The 19,361-nt window shown below is 38.4% G+C and overlaps 13 protein-coding genes across 13 annotated transcripts; 7 read left to right on the top strand and 6 right to left on the bottom strand. All coding sequences in view use genetic code 12, as the record gives it.

Annotated features, from left to right (window-relative positions):
- Window positions 1-170: 170 nt before the first annotated feature.
- Window positions 171-491, top strand: CPAR2_100440 (uncharacterized protein; the record flags this gene model as incomplete). Its single annotated transcript, XM_036810401.1, has 1 exon — window positions 171-491. The coding sequence occupies one exon, from the start codon at window positions 171-173 to the stop codon at window positions 489-491; it is 321 nt and encodes a 106-aa protein (XP_036663189.1).
- A 42-nt stretch (window positions 492-533) lies between these two features.
- CPAR2_100430 (uncharacterized protein) lies at window positions 534-1,196 on the bottom strand (the record flags this gene model as incomplete). The annotated part of the gene is made up of 1 exon (XM_036810390.1): window positions 534-1,196. One exon carries the CDS (start codon window positions 1,194-1,196, stop codon window positions 534-536), a length of 663 nt encoding a protein of 220 aa, XP_036663188.1.
- Window positions 1,197-1,334: 138 nt separating this feature from the next.
- Window positions 1,335-1,892, top strand: CPAR2_100420 (polyphosphatase; the record flags this gene model as incomplete). Its single annotated transcript, XM_036810379.1, has 1 exon — window positions 1,335-1,892. The coding sequence occupies one exon, from the start codon at window positions 1,335-1,337 to the stop codon at window positions 1,890-1,892; it is 558 nt and encodes a 185-aa protein (XP_036663187.1).
- A 16-nt stretch (window positions 1,893-1,908) lies between these two features.
- Window positions 1,909-2,847, bottom strand: CPAR2_100410 (uncharacterized protein; the record flags this gene model as incomplete). Its single annotated transcript, XM_036810368.1, has 1 exon — window positions 1,909-2,847. One exon carries the CDS (start codon window positions 2,845-2,847, stop codon window positions 1,909-1,911), a length of 939 nt encoding a protein of 312 aa, XP_036663186.1.
- Window positions 2,848-3,194: 347 nt separating this feature from the next.
- Window positions 3,195-4,106, bottom strand: CPAR2_100400 (uncharacterized protein; the record flags this gene model as incomplete). The annotated part of the gene is made up of 1 exon (XM_036810357.1): window positions 3,195-4,106. One exon carries the CDS (start codon window positions 4,104-4,106, stop codon window positions 3,195-3,197), a length of 912 nt encoding a protein of 303 aa, XP_036663185.1.
- Window positions 4,107-4,622: 516 nt separating this feature from the next.
- Window positions 4,623-4,988, top strand: CPAR2_100390 (mitochondrial 37S ribosomal protein YMR31; the record flags this gene model as incomplete). The annotated part of the gene is made up of 2 exons (XM_036810346.1): window positions 4,623-4,689; window positions 4,753-4,988. The coding sequence occupies 2 exons, from the start codon at window positions 4,623-4,625 to the stop codon at window positions 4,986-4,988; spliced, it is 303 nt and encodes a 100-aa protein (XP_036663184.1).
- Window positions 4,989-5,314: 326 nt separating this feature from the next.
- CPAR2_100380 (proteasome core particle subunit beta 7) lies at window positions 5,315-6,160 on the top strand (the record flags this gene model as incomplete). Its single annotated transcript, XM_036810335.1, has 1 exon — window positions 5,315-6,160. One exon carries the CDS (start codon window positions 5,315-5,317, stop codon window positions 6,158-6,160), a length of 846 nt encoding a protein of 281 aa, XP_036663183.1.
- A 344-nt stretch (window positions 6,161-6,504) lies between these two features.
- Window positions 6,505-7,740, top strand: PDE1 (3',5'-cyclic-nucleotide phosphodiesterase PDE1; the record flags this gene model as incomplete). Its single annotated transcript, XM_036810324.1, has 1 exon — window positions 6,505-7,740. The coding sequence occupies one exon, from the start codon at window positions 6,505-6,507 to the stop codon at window positions 7,738-7,740; it is 1,236 nt and encodes a 411-aa protein (XP_036663182.1).
- A 45-nt stretch (window positions 7,741-7,785) lies between these two features.
- Window positions 7,786-9,459, bottom strand: RET2 (coatomer subunit delta; the record flags this gene model as incomplete). The annotated part of the gene is made up of 1 exon (XM_036810312.1): window positions 7,786-9,459. The coding sequence occupies one exon, from the start codon at window positions 9,457-9,459 to the stop codon at window positions 7,786-7,788; it is 1,674 nt and encodes a 557-aa protein (XP_036663181.1).
- Window positions 9,460-9,865: 406 nt separating this feature from the next.
- Window positions 9,866-11,971, bottom strand: CPAR2_100350 (uncharacterized protein; the record flags this gene model as incomplete). Its single annotated transcript, XM_036810301.1, has 2 exons — window positions 9,866-9,892; window positions 9,974-11,971. The coding sequence occupies 2 exons, from the start codon at window positions 11,969-11,971 to the stop codon at window positions 9,866-9,868; spliced, it is 2,025 nt and encodes a 674-aa protein (XP_036663180.1).
- Window positions 11,972-13,784: 1,813 nt separating this feature from the next.
- On the top strand, window positions 13,785-14,267 carry FAV2 (Fav2p; the record flags this gene model as incomplete). The annotated part of the gene is made up of 1 exon (XM_036810290.1): window positions 13,785-14,267. One exon carries the CDS (start codon window positions 13,785-13,787, stop codon window positions 14,265-14,267), a length of 483 nt encoding a protein of 160 aa, XP_036663179.1.
- Window positions 14,268-15,319: 1,052 nt separating this feature from the next.
- On the top strand, window positions 15,320-17,170 carry CPAR2_100330 (uncharacterized protein; the record flags this gene model as incomplete). Its single annotated transcript, XM_036810279.1, has 1 exon — window positions 15,320-17,170. The coding sequence occupies one exon, from the start codon at window positions 15,320-15,322 to the stop codon at window positions 17,168-17,170; it is 1,851 nt and encodes a 616-aa protein (XP_036663178.1).
- A 199-nt stretch (window positions 17,171-17,369) lies between these two features.
- RPS5 (40S ribosomal protein uS7) lies at window positions 17,370-18,050 on the bottom strand (the record flags this gene model as incomplete). The annotated part of the gene is made up of 1 exon (XM_036810268.1): window positions 17,370-18,050. One exon carries the CDS (start codon window positions 18,048-18,050, stop codon window positions 17,370-17,372), a length of 681 nt encoding a protein of 226 aa, XP_036663177.1.
- Between the last annotated feature and the right edge of the window lie 1,311 nt (window positions 18,051-19,361).

The following is a 19,361-nucleotide window of genomic DNA, read 5'->3' as shown; positions in this document are numbered from 1 at the left end:
AGTCAAATCTGCAATACTTCAACAGAATCTGAAAAATCTCTTTGTCTTCATCTTTTGTTTTCTGTTGCGCGCATTTTTTGCCATTTCTATTTCCTCTTACTCAAAAATCTTTCCAAGCATTGCTGCACTTTTCTTTATTTGGTAATTCTTACTTTACTCATTGAGTCTGAATGTCGCAACAACAGAAAGGTGGTTTACTAGACCAGATCCTCTTGGAGGATGTAGCAAGATGCTGTCCTCATCAGTTTCTTGCTTTCCATCAGTGTATGTCCTTGCCACAACCAGATCCAGAGCACTGTCTAAAGCAACAAGTTGAATTGACACAGTGCATTAGGACCTCTGTGCCTTCATTTCAAAAAATCCAAGGTGAGTGCTCGGGTAAACTACAAGCTTACGAAGCATGTTTAAAGATGAACAAGAGTCAGACGCTGAAATGTACTCATGAGCTTGAAGACTTGAGAAATTGTGCATTTGGATCTATAAATAAGTAGACTTTTGTTTGTATATATAGGGGAAAATATAGAGGATCATTTTTAAACACGATATTTTGGTTTCAAGTTTTCAAATCTGATGTTGGATAAAAAGTTTTTAGTAACTTCTCTCAACTCTGACGAACGTTCATGAGTCTCTTCAATCTCATGTTTATGATGCAACAACTCGTGTTCAATGTCCTCTTTGTGTTTGATCTTTGTGTCTGGATCATCTTTGGCATGGTATTGCTTCCAATGGTGTTCTTCGTACTCACTTTCAAAATCCAAATGGTGACCCTGTCCGTATCCGAAATCAGGCAACTCGCCTCCATTGTTATGGAACGTCACCCACTCATCTTTACTTATAGCACCATTCTTATCAGTGTCAAACAATTTAAAGATTGACTCAACAACCATGTTTTGCACTTCAGGTGTCACTTTGCGAGAATTTTCACCCATACCTGATCCATCGCCAATGATAACCTCATGTTTCATTCCATAAAGGTTGAGAATATCGCCTCTATCCCATTGGCCAGCACCTTTCAAATCATGTATGGTAAAAAAGGTTTGAGCATCGTAGTCGGCAATGCCGTGTTCTTCTAACATGTGCCAATCTTGCCATCTCAAATGTGAAGGTTTCTCCTTTAGTATGTTCTGAGAGTGATCTCCGTGGGCAGTGACAGTGATTGCAGATACAAGAAGTACTGCCGTAGACAAGAACTTCATTGGTGGAAGGAAAGCGATGTTGAACTGAATTTTGTTGAGATCTCGTCAAACTTTGATGACACAAAATATTTCCTCGAGAGAGGAGACCTTTTGGCTTTTTCAGCTGCCATCGCCACCATTCTCCCCACAAATTGTTGCATGACAGATTACAAAAATCCCAATTTACTTAACAAGTCCTCTGAAGCAAGACAAGGTAGAGAGAACCAGCGATACAATGAAGAGACTGGGGCTAGGATTGTTGCTGGATGCATATGTTTGAATGAAACCAAAGACAAAGTGATTATGATTTCATCTTCTAAACATAAAGATCGCTGGATAATGCCCAAAGGTGGTAATGAATTGGATGAACTGGAATTGGAAACAGCTGTGAGGGAAACTTGGGAGGAAGCTGGTGTTGAAGGGATCATTATCAAGAAATTGCCCGTGGTGATGGATTCGCGAGGTCAAAAAGCACCCGTAATCAAAGGTGACTTTGATTCGGACCACATACCTAAAAGTGAATTCCACTTCTTTGAACTACAAGTTGAACAATTGAGTACCACGTGGCCCGAAATGAAGAAACGGGAGAGAAGATGGTGTACTTATTCCGAGGCCAAACACGAGTTGCTTAAACTGAAACGTCCTGAACTAGTTGATGCATTGAATATGAGCTCTATACAAAAGGACACTGAGGTTAAAACAGTTGATGAATACTGATACCGACATCAGTTTTTTATTTAAATAACCCACTCATGAGATTAGCCATTAAGCCTCCTTGATTATTTGAATTGCCAATGTTTAAATTGAAATAAAATTTGCCCAAGTATTCTACCGGTGCCAACAACTCTCCATCTTTTAATACAGATTTATAGTGGTCGTATAATTTTCTAAATTTTTGACTGTTTGTTTGTGGATCCTTTTGTAACACTTCGACCAACAATTGAACAAAGTTGAGCAAGGGATAATTTGAATAGTAATCTATGTCCCCAACTTTTTCTGACTCGGCATCAATACCTCTGAGAAACAATGTTTGAGCTTCTTTCACAAACTTTATATTCTTCAAGTATGCGTAATTCAACACAGGTCTTGCTAAAAGTGCGCCTGCATCAGTATTTGAATTGGCTTTTGCAGTAGCAACTAGAAAGTTCACGTAAATCGGCACTGATTCAAATGTACCCAAAACCAAGTGCAATTCAGCCACGGCAAATATTTTAGCTTTTTGCTCATAATCTATATTGTCCTCCTCCACCACTTGTATGAGTTTTGACCCAAACAAATGGTGCAATTCATTATCACCAAATTTTTCACAGCCTTGCGATTTCTGTGACCACGTTATACTAGCCTTTGCCAAATCGTTGAGCAGTGGATCGTTGTTGGGCAAGCTTGAAATCAAATCAATTAATTTAAGTTTTGCTTCCCTGTCAGTAACTTTCAATCCTTCTTCCTCATAAACTTGTATAAGGTAGAGAATCAAGTCGGATGCGGAAGCGTGTTCCTTGTTTTTAATGAGGATGTCAGCACCTTGATACAAGAGATCCCTAGCTTCTGAGTACTGTTTGGCTTTGACGTATCTATTGGTGATTGTTCTCAATGTTTGGTGAGCTTCATAGAAGGATCCAGCATCAATTTTGGATTGAAACCTTTGAATGGTTTTAGTCAATTTATCCGACATTTCTGGGGGTCGCTAGTGCTGGCGTTGGGAGAGGTTTCACCACTTGAGGCAAAAGATTCACCAAATTTTTGTTTTCCTCTTAGAATGGGTAAACACACGACTTTTGATTTCACAGCCAAATGGGTTTCCATGCGGATGCAACATGATGCGATATTGGGAGCCCACACATCGTTGGGCGGGGCTCGATCTTATGCCCCAAGTTGCTTGAACATTTGTGGACACAACTTTACGCTTGTGTCACTTCACTTCGTCATTTTACAATGTAACCTTGAACAATTATGCTTGGCCATTAACACTACGAAGCAAACAACTATAAATCCATTCCATCTAGCTGGAACTCACGACCTCTAGCGATCTCGTTTGTTAGCAATCACTTTTTGAACCACAACTCCATTTTGATTTTGCAATATGTATTTAAGACCCAAATGATTGTCAGTGAAATGAAGCTTCTTACAAATTTCAATGAGATCGAGAGTTGCAGCCTGGTCCCAACCCAACTTGTCAACTTTTAATGCTTGTATTTTGCTGGGGGAGCCAAAGTTGAACATAAGCAGTTTCAAAACCAAGTTGACTTGATCAAAGTGGATTGTTTCCACATCCAACTCTTGCAATGTTGATAAACTGCCATTAATCAATTTTGCTAACAAAATGGTAACCAACTTTGCCGGAGAAAATTGCTTGTAATAGTGTGGGTCTGTTGAATTTCTAGTTATGGGTCCCACGATTGTGTCATAAAAGGATGAGAACCTTGTTCTTCGAATGCAACAAACTGAGTTGAACTTCAACTTTTTCAATTTGAAAGTGGGTACATTGACAACCTCCAATACGGTTTTCCTCATTCCATTCCTGGTTATGCATAAGCTCAAGTCTGACACAGAAGGAGGTAATTTATACAAAATCGTGATTATATCATTCACCGATGTGCTGATTGAAACTGTTTCCAAATTGGGGAATCTATGAACTACCATGATTATTGCCTTTTTTGGTTTAATCAAATAAATAGTTCGAATTTTGCAGCAAGCTCTAGTCCGAACCCATTTCTGTAAATCTCTTGGATGGGTTGAGTCTTTTGATTTTCCAAGAACAAGTGGCGTCAACATGTACAAAATATGATAGTGGTCATAGTATAGCTGTTTGCAAGTGTATAATAATGAAAGGATGGGTTGATATTTGCGGTCCAATTTCCACCTCTCAAACATAATTTTGGCAATTGCGTGATGAGGAAGATTAAGTAGCGTTGGTGATGGTTGCTTTTCCATGTTGTTGCGGGAATGAAAACTGGTGTGGCTATTATGATTCCTTTGTTATGTTGCAAAAAAAAAAGGAAGCTCATTATAGTAAGACCAACTGAAATGGCTGGCAAGAAAAAAATGAAGAGAGAAACGCTTAGCAAAGAGCCGAGGCTGAAGGTCCACTATAGAAACGTCGTCCTCTTGTAATGTCCAGCTATGTACAAAGTTACTGTTAAAAGCTATGCCAGTACAATCCGTCCCCTGCTTCAGTGAGACCAACATCAAACATTACAGAGGCTAAACAAAAACTGTTATCCCTTATTGTCTACAAAGAGTAACCATTCAACATATTCCACAAGTAAACAGCTTTCTGAAGTAAGCCCTCTTAATTATTGGCCAGTACTTGCAATCCCGGCGTAGTAATAGGCTAAACCCGCAATTTATGGTAGCTCCACCAATTCTCTACCTATCAAATCAAAAGACTACGCAAAAAAAAATCATACTGAGAGCCAACTTCCCTGTTTGTCCGCAAGAGTACCACAAATGAAGGTTTCAACTAGATTATTAAAACACACGATCAAGTTTGTCGGGGGACCACACCCTGTTCCAAGTATGTTTGGATAAATTTCAATCTATGCAGCAGTATTTTATTTTTACTAACATTCAATCGCAGAACCTCACTCAGCAGGCCCACATCCACTTGCACCAAAGGGCGTAGTACCAGGATCCGTTGGCGTTTCTTCAAGTAGTGGCTCCCAATCGAGGAGTTTCCACCACAGCAGTCCTGTTGAGCCACAGAATGGCGAATATTTCTCAAGAAGCGAATTGCCAAAGAGATTCAGATATCCAACTATAAAAGATTGGGAAATTGACCAAGTGAGTAGTGGAGGTGCTGATGTTGTCTTTTGAGCAGACGGTAATCTGCTCTGTTTATAGATGCAAGTTTATTTGAAGTTCAGAGATGAATTAGTGAAAATATACAAGTTACATTTTGAAAAACTAAAGTTTAAGGGTCAATACCATTTCTGGTGGTGACTGTCTTTCACCTGTAGTAATCCATTCGCTCTATTCTCCCTGTGTTGGTGTAATTGCATTGTAAAATGGATCCTCTCTTTCTTAATATATGGAGTCGCCGCAATGGTACAATACGAGCGACAGAGAAAGAAAAAAAAAAAAGTCGCCACTAAAGATTTCCATTACTATAACACCCGTTCAATCACCATCAATTGCCATCAATGAATCACGATCCATATCAATGGGGAAGACCCTCGAACGAAACTTACGGAGCATACAATCACAACATTGCAAATGCCAGCAATGAAGAGTTTAAAGACTACAACCACCATGCACATCAATTTCCCAAAATGAATACGCAACAACCTATAATCACTGGTACCTCAGTTATAGCTTCCAAATTTGCCAATGGTATCATAATGGCAGCTGACCATGTGGGATCTTACGGGTCATTGTTGCGTTTCAATAATATAGAGAGGTTGATTAAAGTGGGACTGGAAACGGTTGTTGGTGTGTCTGGTGATATTTCCGACTTTCAATATATACAAAGACTTTTGGATGAGTTGGAAATTGAAGAGGAAGTGTATGATAACGATGGTGGTAATTATTTGAAAGCCCCCAACGTGCACGAATATTTGTCAAGAGTTATGTACAATAGAAGGTCCAAAATGAATCCCTTATGGAATAGTATTGTTGTTGGTGGATTTGACGCCGAAAAGAAACCATTTTTGAAATACGTTGACTTGTTGGGGGTTACCTATCATGCTTCAACTATAGCCACTGGGTTCGGATCACATTTGGCAATACCATTGTTGAGGAACTTGATACCAGAGGACAAGGATTACGTGAAAGTCAATGAAGATCAAGTAAGGAAAGTTGTTGATGATTCAATGAGAGTATTGTTTTATAGAGATGCCAGATCGGGAGAAGTATATTCATATGTTGTGATCAAATTGGATGAGGAATCCGGTGAAATTAAATTTGAATTTGTCAAGGATGCGAAAGTGGAGAATCAAAGTTGGAGATTTGCCCAGGATATAAGAGGCTATGCTAGTAAACAGCAATAGAATAAGTGAATGTCTAGGTAAGGTATAAATTGTCTCAATTGGGTTGTGATTGATAGTGTCACGATACACTCTGTTTACATGAAACAAGCTTTGGTTGAACAACCGCTATTGCTCTATAACATCGTCAATCATGAAACAAAACACTGTACTTCTTTTTTCTTCTACAATGGTGTCTCTTTCTAAGTTCAGCCTCGCCATATTCATCCAGTCTCATATCATATGGCGATTGTTTCCATTTTTGTGTCCTCCGCATTTCTTTTTTTTTTTGTTTCGTCTAAATTTATAGTGACGTATTCACCCACACAAGTGTAGCACCCACAAGTCATAAACCACACACACACCATATGTCATTTGAAATAACGTTTTTGGGTGCCAGTGGTGGTCCATTAGAAGGCAACACGTGCTCCCTACTACTCAAGTCAACCAATATGAGCTATTCGGAGTTGTTGGAATTGGAAACTGACGTAGATAGCAATCCACATACATACAAGACCAATAGTGAGGAAATATTATGTATTGATGCTGGATCGGGTATGGGCAAACTAACGGAAATAATCTATCAAGAAAGCAAGTATCATGAATCAGCGTGTAACTTGTTAAACTATTATTTTGATTCAGAATCGATTGACTATTACTATCACAAAGGTGTCAAAAGAATCGAACCATTTGTCAATTTCAACGAATACAATACCATCACATATGCTAAACTCCTATTCCACAAATTGAACAACTTCCTAATAACGCACCCACATTTGGATCATGTGTCATCGTTGGTGATCAATTCAGCAGGATTCACAGCGAACAATCCACCAAAACAAGTTTATGGCTCCAAATACACAATCAAATCACTTCAGCAGCATTATTTCAATGGAATTGTGTGGCCAAACATGCCAAGTTTTGATATACTTGAGTTGACACAGTTGGAGTTTGGAGAGACGTATACAATTGGCAACTATACCGTACGAATGTTTCCATTAAGTCATGGGGAATTAAACATGATTGAGAGTAAGAAAGCGGGGAGGCATTCAAGTATTACAACAATCCCCGCTGGTGTCAATGAGAGCCATTATACAAAGTCATCAACTAATCGCAAAAGTAGTGATCCAGATGTACATCATTACCAATCTACTTCTTTTTTGATATCGAGGAATGATGCGTACTTGCTTGTATTTGGTGATTTTGAAAGTGACATGGTTAGCAAACTTCATCGGAATCAAAGGATATGGAAACACGTTGCACCACTAATATTGCAACATCAATTAAAAGGTGTGGTTTTGGAATGCTCAAATGCTCGAGAAACAGATCCCAATGAATTGTATGGTCATTTGACTCCAAAACATGTTATCTATGAGCTAAAACAGTTGGAAAGGGAGGTTAAGAAGCTAGAAGGTGGTGGCGAACTGCCGTTGAAGGGATTAAATGTCATAATCAATCATGTTAAAGAACCCATACTATCTAATATTCGTGAGATTACTGATCCACGCAAACGCATCTTGACTGATTTGAACAAGTATAATGAGGAAGAAGGTTTAAGGTGTCATATATCAATCGCTTTAAGTGGAACTACTATAGTATTGTAAAGCTAGAGAAACAAAGATTTCAATTCTGTACAATATTCGTAATACTTACTCTATTATATAACTTTCTGAAATGACATTGGCGTGTAAATCAAAGGGCAATGATTTTTCATCGTCATCATTGGATACAACATCAATTATAGATACGCCACCCAATGAAACATCACTTTCAACCAAATCAACATTGTTTATATCAAATTGGACCTCCAAGGGGAACAACGACTCTTCGTCACCACTTTCAACGGGCACAGTAAATTCAAATGAGCCCTGTGGGTCATCAATTGCAATTGAACCGATATTGAATACAATTCCTGTTTGATCCAAAATGTCATACGAAATAGCATCGTTGCCATCTTGTAATACTACATCATGACTTACAATTGGAATCAACACCTTGACATTTTCAACTTTGAAGGATTCATTTGGATGTGATGATGTGAAATCCGAAGTCAACTCATACTCTAGTGTAACTTGAGTTGTAGAATTATCATCAATGTTTACCCAAGCAGTAATCAACACTGGGATTGAAGTCAAGTCATCTTGTTTACCAACATATCTCCATCTCAAAACCCCCAAAGCTTGGTCATTGGATGGAAAAGTTTTTGATTTATCCTTGACGGTTAATATACTTTCATTTTGAAACAAGTTTCGATCAACATTTGGATGCGTCTTGTATTGCTTCTTGTCGGCTTTATCACTAATCTTCAACAAAATCTTGGCATTGGCTAATGATTGATCATTAATTCTCAATTGTAAATCACCTTTAACTTCAGATGAAATTACTGATCCTTCACGAGACAAACGCGCATTAACTTTCTCATTTACAGTAACAAGGATACCATTATTGGGTACTTTGGGGGCCAGTGGGCCAGGTGAGGCTGTTTTGGATACTGGTGCTGGTGATTGTTGGTATTGTGGAGTTGCTGAAGTGGAAGGTTTGTTGAAGGCGGGCTGATTGCTCAATAATGGTTCATTCCCTGGTGCAGTTGGCTTATGGGTTTTTTTACCCAATTGTAGTCCACCACCTCTTGGTCTTGAACTGAATGCAGATTTCGATTCTTTTTCAGTTTCTATAGGCAATGGAGGTTGATAAACTGGTTGTGTAATAGGTTGACTCAAGTTGGAGTAAGAAGAAGCACCACCACCACCACCAATACCACCAGAGCCTCCAAACCTTTGACCAAAATCGTCATTGTTTCTATTTGCCAATTCTCTTCTTTGAATCTCTTTGGCTCTTCTTTTCCTCTCTTCAGCAGCTTCAAATTCCTTATTTCTTTCAATGATCTCTTGAATTTTCTCCTCGTGTGAATGCATCTCCAAAAATGTTTGAACTTGACTAATGGTTAAATTCTCTTTATATCCCATATTGATAATCTCATCAAACGCATCAATGATATCAAATGCACAATCGAAAATTTCTCGTTCATCGATGTTACGCAACAAGTTGGAAACAGCTGATGCAAAAAGATGCAAAGTATCAATATCTTGCAAAATGTTTGACGTTTTGTTTGAAATTAAAACAATGTAAAATTCTTCTAATGGTTGATATACATATCTCACATTTTCATCTTCAACGGTTGTATGTTGACTTGAGGAATTGGAAATTAAACTTGGGAAATTGGCCAAGAGGGCAGTGATTCTGTCTTTGGAAATGTCTCTGAATTGTCTTGATAGCAATGGTTTACCGCCACGGGTACAAATTGATGCGGCCAAGACTACCATTGAGTGGGGGAGTTAGATGTATGAGTTGTGAAGGGCTGTTGTTGGGTTCGTTGTTGGAAAAAAGAAAACGACGTGTTTTGAAATCGACAGAAAAAAAAAAGTAGGAAAAGGTCGTGTACATTGATGAGTTTCTAAAAAGTAGAATTTGAGACACGACACAGGGAATCATTTTGCAGCTAAAACGTGATCCAGTTGAAAGTCCGATTTGCTAATGTCGTAGTTTGTTAGGTTCGTGCTTTTCATGATAATTGAGCTGGATTCGAGATGTTTGTCAAGAACGGGGAAACTTTACAAATTCAAACTTTCGATTCAATTTCTTGCTTATTTCTTCATACAGACAGATTTTACTAACATATAGAAATGTGGTAAATACCCACAATTTGTTATCTACACACAGTTCAATTCCCTAAACCAAAACACGTCTAACAGATTTCTTCCAGGAATGTAAAATCAAGCTTACACTAAATACAAAGTTAGTATCACGCAATAGCCACACATCCTCTCAATCACATACCAATAACTCAGGAGTTACCAACTCTTTGAACTTTTTCAACTTTTCATCTACACTACTGGAAATGAACGCCTCTAGTGATGTCCTCTGCAAAATCTCCTGTGCTTGGAAATATGTCAATCCACATTCACACAATAACCCATATTGTTGATTATCCAAATCTACTGGTTCATCAACGAATTGCGGTGGTTCCAGTTCAATGATTTCCAATAGCCAGAGTAGAGCGTCTTCATTGGACACAAAGAGTAGTTTAATATTCAAGCCAAGACATATCAATTGTAATGTTTGCAATTTGATTCCGGCATTTGCAACAAATGACGCGGTATTGACGACCGCAACAATGTACAATTTATGAAAATGTTGTTTCATGGTCAAAACTTCTTTGAGAATTAGGAAATTAGTTGATTTCCCATCTCCTTGGATGAGCAAGTCTGCTGCGGTTATGTATATTGCTGAAGTAGTATTAATGACGATATCGACGGCATGGCTAAACTTGACTTCAAGAACACTTATTTTCTCACTCAAACTTTTAGCTAACGTGTAATCCTTGTTCCAAAATGATTGTGATAATGCAATATATTGTTTAGGTGGAAATTGGTACTCTTTCGTTGACTCGTTGAAAGAAGAGTCGAAAAAGACACTATATTGAGGGATTTTAGACTCTGTAGATGTGTTTTCGGGAGCTTTTTCTTTATCTTCCTCCTTTCGGGCTTCCTTTTTAGGGTGTAAGAACAGAAGCAAGGCTAGTTCTTGTGGTATGTCAACCTCTTTTGTATTCAACTTGCGTTTCTTTGTCGCCACCAAATGCACCAATGCTTCAGTATCATCGTGGTACGTTGCTAAATTAGTAGCTCCATTGTCAACGTCGGGTCGAGCCGTTGTTGTTGTTTGTTCTTGCAATTGAGGGTAGTCCAAAACAAATGTGTTTTCAACAACAAATGGGTTCAACTTGATGTCATGAGCGGTGGTGATCGGCTCAATCAGTGGATCGATTTTAGCATCCAAAACCTCTTCAAGAAATTGACTTTGCAAAGTTTTGATATCGGCAGTTATCGGTTTCCATTCCATTTCCACAATGAGTTGATATTTGTTCAAATGCCATGACTTGTTGTTAAAACGTTTATCCAAATATAGTTGAAGAAAATATTCGGCTGGTTTGTCTTGTTTTGGATTTGCCGTTGCTGTCGGTTGTACCATATACTTTCTGCTACGAGTGATTTCCCGTTCAAATAAAAACATATTTAAATCATGAGTATTGAAATGATGGGTCAAGCTTGGAGCACCCCAGTTGGCCAATTGAAATTGAAATATTTGGTCGTCGCTCTTGTTTGGGAAAATCGTCGCACAATCAATTCCAATGGAGTACCGGTTAACCAAGTTGAGTTGATGTGGTAGGAGTGTGCCGAAATCACGTTCTAGGGGAGGTAATTTGGAATCTATCCTTTGCTCAATTATGTCAAACAAACTAATTTTGTCATTGGTGTCCCATACTTTTATAGTAGGCTCTTTAGGAACTTGTGGTAGTTGTAAAATCACTGGTGTTGGAACAAATATTGAATTCAAAGTGGGGTTAAGTTGTATAGGTTTAGTTGCATGTAGAGGCTCCACAGCGCACTCCAGTATAGGCTCTTCCAAGAAGGCAAACTCTCTATGAGGCATACGTTGCAAGTTGAATGGTGGTGGTTTTATCGGTTGACAAACTTGACCTGATGCAATATAATCCAAGTACGAATTCCACAGCTTTGCCGCTTTAACTGTTTTGTAATTGGCATTGACAAAATACTTTTCAGAAACAATGACAGATGCAAACTTGGGATGAAGACCTATCTCAATTGATGTGGTTTTCAACTGATGAACGAGAATTTGTGACACTTGTTTGCTGACTGTGATAACTTCATAGTTGAATTTAGGTATGGTGTTGTCAACTTGTGGTAGTGGCCATTCAGTGGTATTGATTGGCTCTGATACAAGATCAATGAACTTGGCAGGTGGTTGAAACATCTCCGGTGTGGGTATAGCTTAACGTTTTTGAAAAAACTTTGCAACCAAAAATTGGGAACCCTCTTGATGAAGTCCCCTAGGGCAAATAATATTCTAATGGCATGAAGGATTATCAGTCCAGCCTGTTTCGGGAAAAAGTACAGCTACGATAACGTAGCAGTTGTTTTCACAGGGCCTAGTAGATAAGCAAGCATGATGCGCCTCTCACAAGGTAATTCAATGCATACATAGTCCACTGCATGGTTGTGTCACATTCCTGCACTTGACGAATATTGACGACGCGTGTAAAAAGACTCAAATGCTCAACAGATCGACAAATAGACTATTGGCAGAAGAAATAGAGGAACCGAAGTTGAGCTAGTTTGTAGATCGTCAAACTATAGAGTTGTTGGAAAACTCGTGAATCATAAAATTCCACCTCGAAACAAAAAGAGAGAAAAACAAGCATTGTCATGAACAATGTGAAAGAGAAGTAAAATTGGAGATGACAATACCTGCCAAGAATACGGGTACGAAGAAGAGCAACTTTATTTTCAGGGGAGGTGGGTTAAGAGTAGATGAATTAGGAAGAGTGTGGTTGTGTATGGTTATTTTGCAAAAGGTGTTGTTGTTTCTACAAATTAGGCTAAAACATAAACAAGTAACAATTTGTGTGGTTTTGTGGATATGATTTTGTAACTGTACACACGACTAAATATACAGTGAAACAACGTTAAATAGTGTTTAGTACTGTACGAATTAATATTCTTTAATGAAACCCTGTAAATCTTTGAAAACAAGACAATTTAGAGAATGATATATTACTCTAGGGTATACGAGTGGAGTAAGTTGTTTTCACCAGGACGTTGTTTGTCAGATATAACTTTCTATGTAATCAAATGCAATGGTTTTGAAGAAGGTAGTGTACAAGATTACAAAATAGAGCGTTTCCTTCATAATAAGTTATGTACAGGTTCTTCTATGTCTTTGTTCTGTGTACCTGAATACAACGCATCAAATACACAAAAGCCAATACACACAAAATTCGATGATGTAATGGATTTATGCAAATGCAAATGCACATACCCATGTGAAAAAACATTCCATGCTTTGAATGAAAGGAGAGCACATCTATACCGGTCAAAGGAGGTGACTACGTCCACAATACCGAGAATACAATCTTTCACCAAGGAGCAGGCTGACTTTAATTACCTTTCTTTATAGATCTACCTTGTTTCGTATACAGGGAATGTATCACGCTAAATTTCCTCGGCTTTACACTCATCACTTAAGTATGACAATAGAAAGTGTCGTGTAGAGTGAAAGTGTGGTCCTTTGTTTGTTTGTTTGTTTGTTTACAGTACTATTATACTTGTGGGGGGAGTTGTTCAATAAAGAAACAATACGGCACGAAAATTGTAAGTTCTCAGGAACAATAAGGGTTATAAAAAAAAAAAAAGAAAAGTTTTTTGATTGGGTTTCAGGGGGACATTTTTTTAATAAACGCCAAAAAAAAAAAAATGCATCAACACTTGAAAATATTCAAGGGAACAATAAAAAAAAGTTCATGCTACATCATTAATCTTGTTCCTTTTCTTTCATTTAAATTGACAGGATTTTCCCCCTGAATTTCATTAATTAACTTCAAAAACTACTATCATTAACTTCTATTTGAAGACATTATTTTCTTATTAGTTACAACTGGGGATATTTATCGCTCATTGTTGACTATCATTGAATATACAATTAACACCACCCTCACCCACATTCTTTTACTTTACCCCCAAAACAGCCTTGGCTTACATTTCGTTCCCTAATAAACTCCCCTTTCACCATGCCCACCACCTCATTACCATCCAGCATTATATTTGACAAATCAGCCACAACTGATGTATCTACAGTAACACCATCATTATCCAATCTACGTTTGGCCACAGAAGTATACAACTATGCCAACAGTGGTGGTGGATCAGTCCAAACAGTTGGATTATCATCATCATCTGCTGCATCTTCATCACCAGACTCGTCTGATTCTAAATCTTCATCACAAGTCACTGGATTAGTTTACGCTAGTGAATCGTCTGATTTGGAACATGCTACTGGATCTTTTGCTGCTAGTTCCGATGTCAAGACTTTGAGCATATCATCATCATCAGATGCAGCAGCAAGTACCAGTAGTGGATCAAAATCAAGTAGTGGTGGCTCACTTGACTCGTCAGAAAACGGTGCCAGTGAAGTTGTTGGATCAACAAAAGGCGCCAAGTATTTGCTTGTGTTTTCGTTGTTTACTGTTGCTTCAATGGCTGTTTCACTATAAATGAATGAAGCGGAGTTGTAAAGAAACTTTTTTTTTCAAAATGCAACATTGTTTATGATTTTCAGTTCCTTTGGTTTAATGATTTTAGATACCCTCACTTTTTCAAACCATTTAGAGATTAATAAAACGTTCAATTGATATTAAAAATGATTTCGTAGATGAGCGATATGTTGCTCTGTAGATGGAGCAGCTAGGTCCATTATTGAATAATTGGTTAGCTTTAACTTCATCGAAACCTTACCCTTACGACCGTCGGGACTAGTATGCTTATAAACAGGGCACGTTTCAATGATATTCTCCAGACTTTCTTGAACATGTGCCACAAAAAAGCTATACTACGGCTTTAGCCTATCAGATTGACAAGTATCGCCCAACATTACTACAGTATTGGTTGTGTACACCATGTAAACACGGCTGGTGTTACTAATCTTTTCTGTTTGGTTTTATAGTGGCTGCAACGTCTAAGTTATAGAACGCCTTTTGATGAAACAAAACCCAAGAAAAGCGCGGAATTGCTATCCGAGGCGTGCATAATGCGCAAATAATTACCTAGTTGGAGAAGCTTCAAAAAAAAAAAGGTAGTTTCTAACTACGCATGTTGGGGGTGTAACCTCTTATGTGCTATATCCAGCTTCGTTGTTTTATAAAGAGTCTCACTTGGAAAGGAGTGTTTTCTCCCTTTCGGGGTTGTAGCTCCTATACCGGAGTTATTTCGGGGAATGAGGACAAAAGACGCAAACAATGCATTAAGAATAGGAAAAAGTTTTTTCCCGCTTTCAAAACTGAATTTAGTATTAGCCGCAGAAGAATAGCACAAATGAATCATAAAAAAAGGCTATAAGCAATGGGACTTTATATAGTTCTTTTCTTTTTTTTTTTTTTTTCAAGCTCTTCTCACCCACAGTTTGTTTTCATTAGTAATTAGGAACCAAGTGATTCATACAATACCAAGAAGGTTTTAAGGTTATTACTTTACTCGCTAATTTAATCATAATAAAACGTTTTAATTTATACGCCGCACTGGTTTTTTTTACTCCGCTTTACGCTTCAAAATGACAACTACTACATCAGATGACAGCCTGTCAAAACATAGTGTTGTTGACTCAATGGACGCCCATGATACAATACAGCCATACGAAATCCATGCGATTCAGTCACGAGTTTCACAAATTTCCCAAAATTCAGAACAAACATCACGTTTGACAAGGTATCGAACAGGACATTCTGAACTATCGCGTATAATAAGTGGTATACGAGATGATCAACACTTGGATGAACAAGACGATAAGAGGTATAGGGAACGTGGTGATGCCGAATACATTATTGCACAGGAATTGGATCGAGGGATTAGTCGAAATGTGAGTCGTCCTCAGAGTCCTGATTCAGAGAGAGAACAATTTGAACCAGGGAGTATACTAGAGGAAGGCAAGTTGGAAGCTGGTGATGGAGTGGTTGATGATTACCCTACCGATGGGACTTTTGCATGGATAATGTCCATTTGCGCAATGTTGGCCTCGTTCTCCACATGGGGAGCCAATGCCGGGTACGGGGTGTTTTTAAACTACTACCTAAACTCAAACACATTTCCTGAAGCTACCGAGTACGACTTTGCCTTGATTGGTGGTATTGTTGTGTTTGCTGCCAATTTTTTGTCGCCGTATAGCGCCATCTTGAACAAGGTGCTCGGTTTAAAATGGGTATTTGCATTGGGACTCGTGTTTCAAACGCTTGGGTGGATAGCCGCTTCATTTGCCACCAAAGTATGGCATCTATACTTGTCACAGGGTGTTTCTGTAGGTATTTCATTTTCACTTATATTTATTCCATCAACATTGGCACTCCCCACTTGGTTTGTTGAAAAAAAAGCGACATCAATGGGGATTTGTGTTGCTGGTGCTGGATTAGGTGGGTTGATCTTTTCACTCAGTGTAAACAAGGTTATTCAAGATACTGGTGATCAAAGGTGGGCATTACGAATGGTTGGATTTGTCACTTTATTCGCGGTTGTTGTTGTAATTGTATTGATGAGACCTAGACGGTCATTGCAACCACAACCACCGATGAAACAAAGATTGACCCGTACTTATATCAAGGAGAGCTTTAAAGTTATATTTGATTTCCGAGTGGTTAGAAATTATGGATTGCAAATTGTTTCGTTATGGTTTGCCATTGCATTACTTGGATATACATTGATGTTGTTTTCAATATCGTCGTACTCCTCTTCAATTGGATTAACTCATCAGCAAGGTTCTTCCTTAACGGCAATTATGAATGCGGCTCAAGTTGTTGGTAGACCAGCCATGGGTTTAATTGCTGATCGAATTGGTCGATCAAATTTCACTGCCATGATATGTCTACTCATTTCAATACTCTTGTATGCATTTTGGATTAATGCAAAGACATACGGAGCAATGATTGCATTTTCGGTCATTATTGGGTTGATTGTAGGTATTGGATCTTCTTTGGCACAACCGCTAGCTGCTGATGTGTTGGAGGGTCATTTGGAACAATTACCAGCTGGCTGGTCAGCCATAAACATCTTTGTCTCATTCTTTTGTCTTGTTGCTGAAGTCATTGCTTTGGCTTTGGTGGTTGATGGGGCTTCCAATCCTTATTTGCATACACAAATCTTTGCTGGTACATGTTTCTTTGCTTGCTTTTTGGTGATGTTAGTGTTGCGAGAACATTTGGTTAGCAAGATTTTGAAATCACGATATGAGATGGCAAAGACCAAATTGGAGCAAATCAATGATAATGTTACCAAAAATGGGTATTTAAAGGAGGTAAATGTGGAGGAAGGTGAGGAAGAAATTCTACTTGAAAGAGTAGAAAGGTATGAACATTTGTTGAGGAGGTCGGTTTTTGCATTCCTCGGTAGAATTGTATATCCCATAAAAGTATAGAGTATCTCCATTTACATCTTTCTTTAAACTAAGCTGTGTATTATATTCTTTGCTTATACATTAGACCGGTTTCAGTAATGAAAAATACACGATAATCTTGAAAACCTCTAATATACAATAAAATGTTTTTTGAAAACCACTGAAAATAGTGGTCCATGTGTTCCCCCCATCTTCGTATCCCCTCCAAATTGCATCCACCTTAACGGTTAGATTTAGCAACTCTTTCCAATTCATCCTTCTTCTTGATGGCATAAGAAGTAGAAGAACCTTTAGCAGCATTAATCAATTCTTCAGCCAAACATTCAGCAATGGTCTTGATGTTTCTAAATGAAGCTTCTCTAGCACCAATAGTGATCAAAGCAATAGCTTGGTTGACTCTTCTCAATGGAGAAACATCAACAGCTTGTCTTCTGACAGCACCTGAGGAACCGATTCTAGTTGAGTCTTCTCTAGCACCAGAGTTGATAATGGCGTCAACAACAACTTGGATTGGATTTTGTTCAGTCAAAACGTGAATGATCTCCAAAGCATGTTGAACGATTCTAACTGCCTTCAATTTCTTACCATTGTTTCTACCATTCATCATCAATGAGTTGGTTAATCTTTCAACAATTGGACATTGAGCCTTTCTAAATCTCTTGGTGGCGTATTTTCCAGCAGTGTGTGGAACAAAAACTGGTTGGCCAACTTGGATGTAGTCAACTAATGAAATGTCTTTAACTTCAACATCTTGGAATGACCATTTGTTGAATAATTTAACTTCACGTTGAGCTTCTTGAACATCAAGTGGGATTGGGGTGGCCAAGTTGACAATAGTTAATTCTTCTTGGACAACTGGTTGTTGTTCTTCAACTTCAAATTGTTCTTCGACGTCAGACATGATTGTAAACTCTTGTTGGTTGATGAGAAGTCGTAGAAGGGAGAAATTTCAGTAGGTATTCGTTTTGATTTTCCACTTTGGTTAGAGCGATTTTTTTTTTTTTTGAGTCGAGTTGGGAGAAGTTACAAAAAGAAAAAAGTGTGTGCGAAGACAGTAAAAAATTTGATGTGTGGGAGTATCATGTGCGAGAAAGAACTCTTAGGGTATTAGCCCCAAGTGGTTTCAGTGGTAGCGCACATATATATGACCAACAAAGTGTTGAGAAACAGTGACTGTTTTAATCCGAACTAGGACGAAAGAATCCCATTTAAAAGATGTATTTTGGTGCACGTGGCCACTTTCTCAATGACGGCAACTATATCTCCAGAAGCAGTAGTTGATTGCAGTTTACTGCATCGCATCGATCAATTCAGTAAAAAAATGGGTCCATGAGCGCCTGAATACGGGGTGATTGAAAACTATGGAAAGAGGTTCACTTAGATCTCTTATCGACAGCGGATCTACAGATTGCGATGGCATGGACAGTATAATCAACATCCTCTTCGTCGGCGTGTCCTATCTCCATGAGAATTTTTTGGATTGTTGGATTTGATGATGAGAGCGAAATTAATTGATTAGTCCCAATCACACTGTACTCGTGATTCCAGTTCTCGCCCTGTCAAAAATTCTTATTCTTTTGTATCTCTCACATATCTTTTCATGCAGAGGCCATTGGGGGGGGATACGAAACAATTTTCAACCAATTTTGCTGCTTCGATTCATCACCATCAACCTTCATCGTCTCTTTCTCCGTTATGTGTATATTATTGTGAGGTATTGGCAACTTCAAATTCATTTGCTGCAGACCAATCGTTCTTCTGGCATTGGCATGCCCCCTCCTTTCAGCATTGACACCCCCTAAAGATTTGTCTATAAAAGTCTTATCATTGTATCTAACATTAATTGATTTTAATAATTCCCTGCTTGGGTTTGACGAATTGGGTGAACCGCCATCAGGGCACAGTAGAGGATATTTCATCCATGTTTTTTCAAACCGAGATTTGCAGAACCCCACTGCTTCTCGAGGAACGGTAACTTAGACTAGTTCAGGTATTTCGGTAAGGGTTATGTCCTCAAAGTAATAGAATCGCGTTTTCATTGTTCCATTGAAAAATAAGACACAAACCCGAGAATTTTAACCCTCATAAGAAACGATTTGAAGCCACTTGTAACATTATTTATAGTAAGCTGAGGGGCCACGTAAAGCTATAGTTGTATAGATATTACATTGTGGAATAGCTTCAAGCTGGTTAACGTAGCAAGAAGAGCATT

The sequence above is a fragment of the Candida parapsilosis genome, contig 005569 (genome assembly GCF_000182765.1).
Source record: "Candida parapsilosis strain CDC317 annotated contig 005569".
Classification (NCBI taxonomy): domain Eukaryota; kingdom Fungi; phylum Ascomycota; class Pichiomycetes; order Serinales; family Debaryomycetaceae; genus Lodderomyces; species Lodderomyces parapsilosis.
Note: the sequence above shows the minus strand (reverse complement) of the source record. Positions and strands in the feature narration are given on the sequence as shown.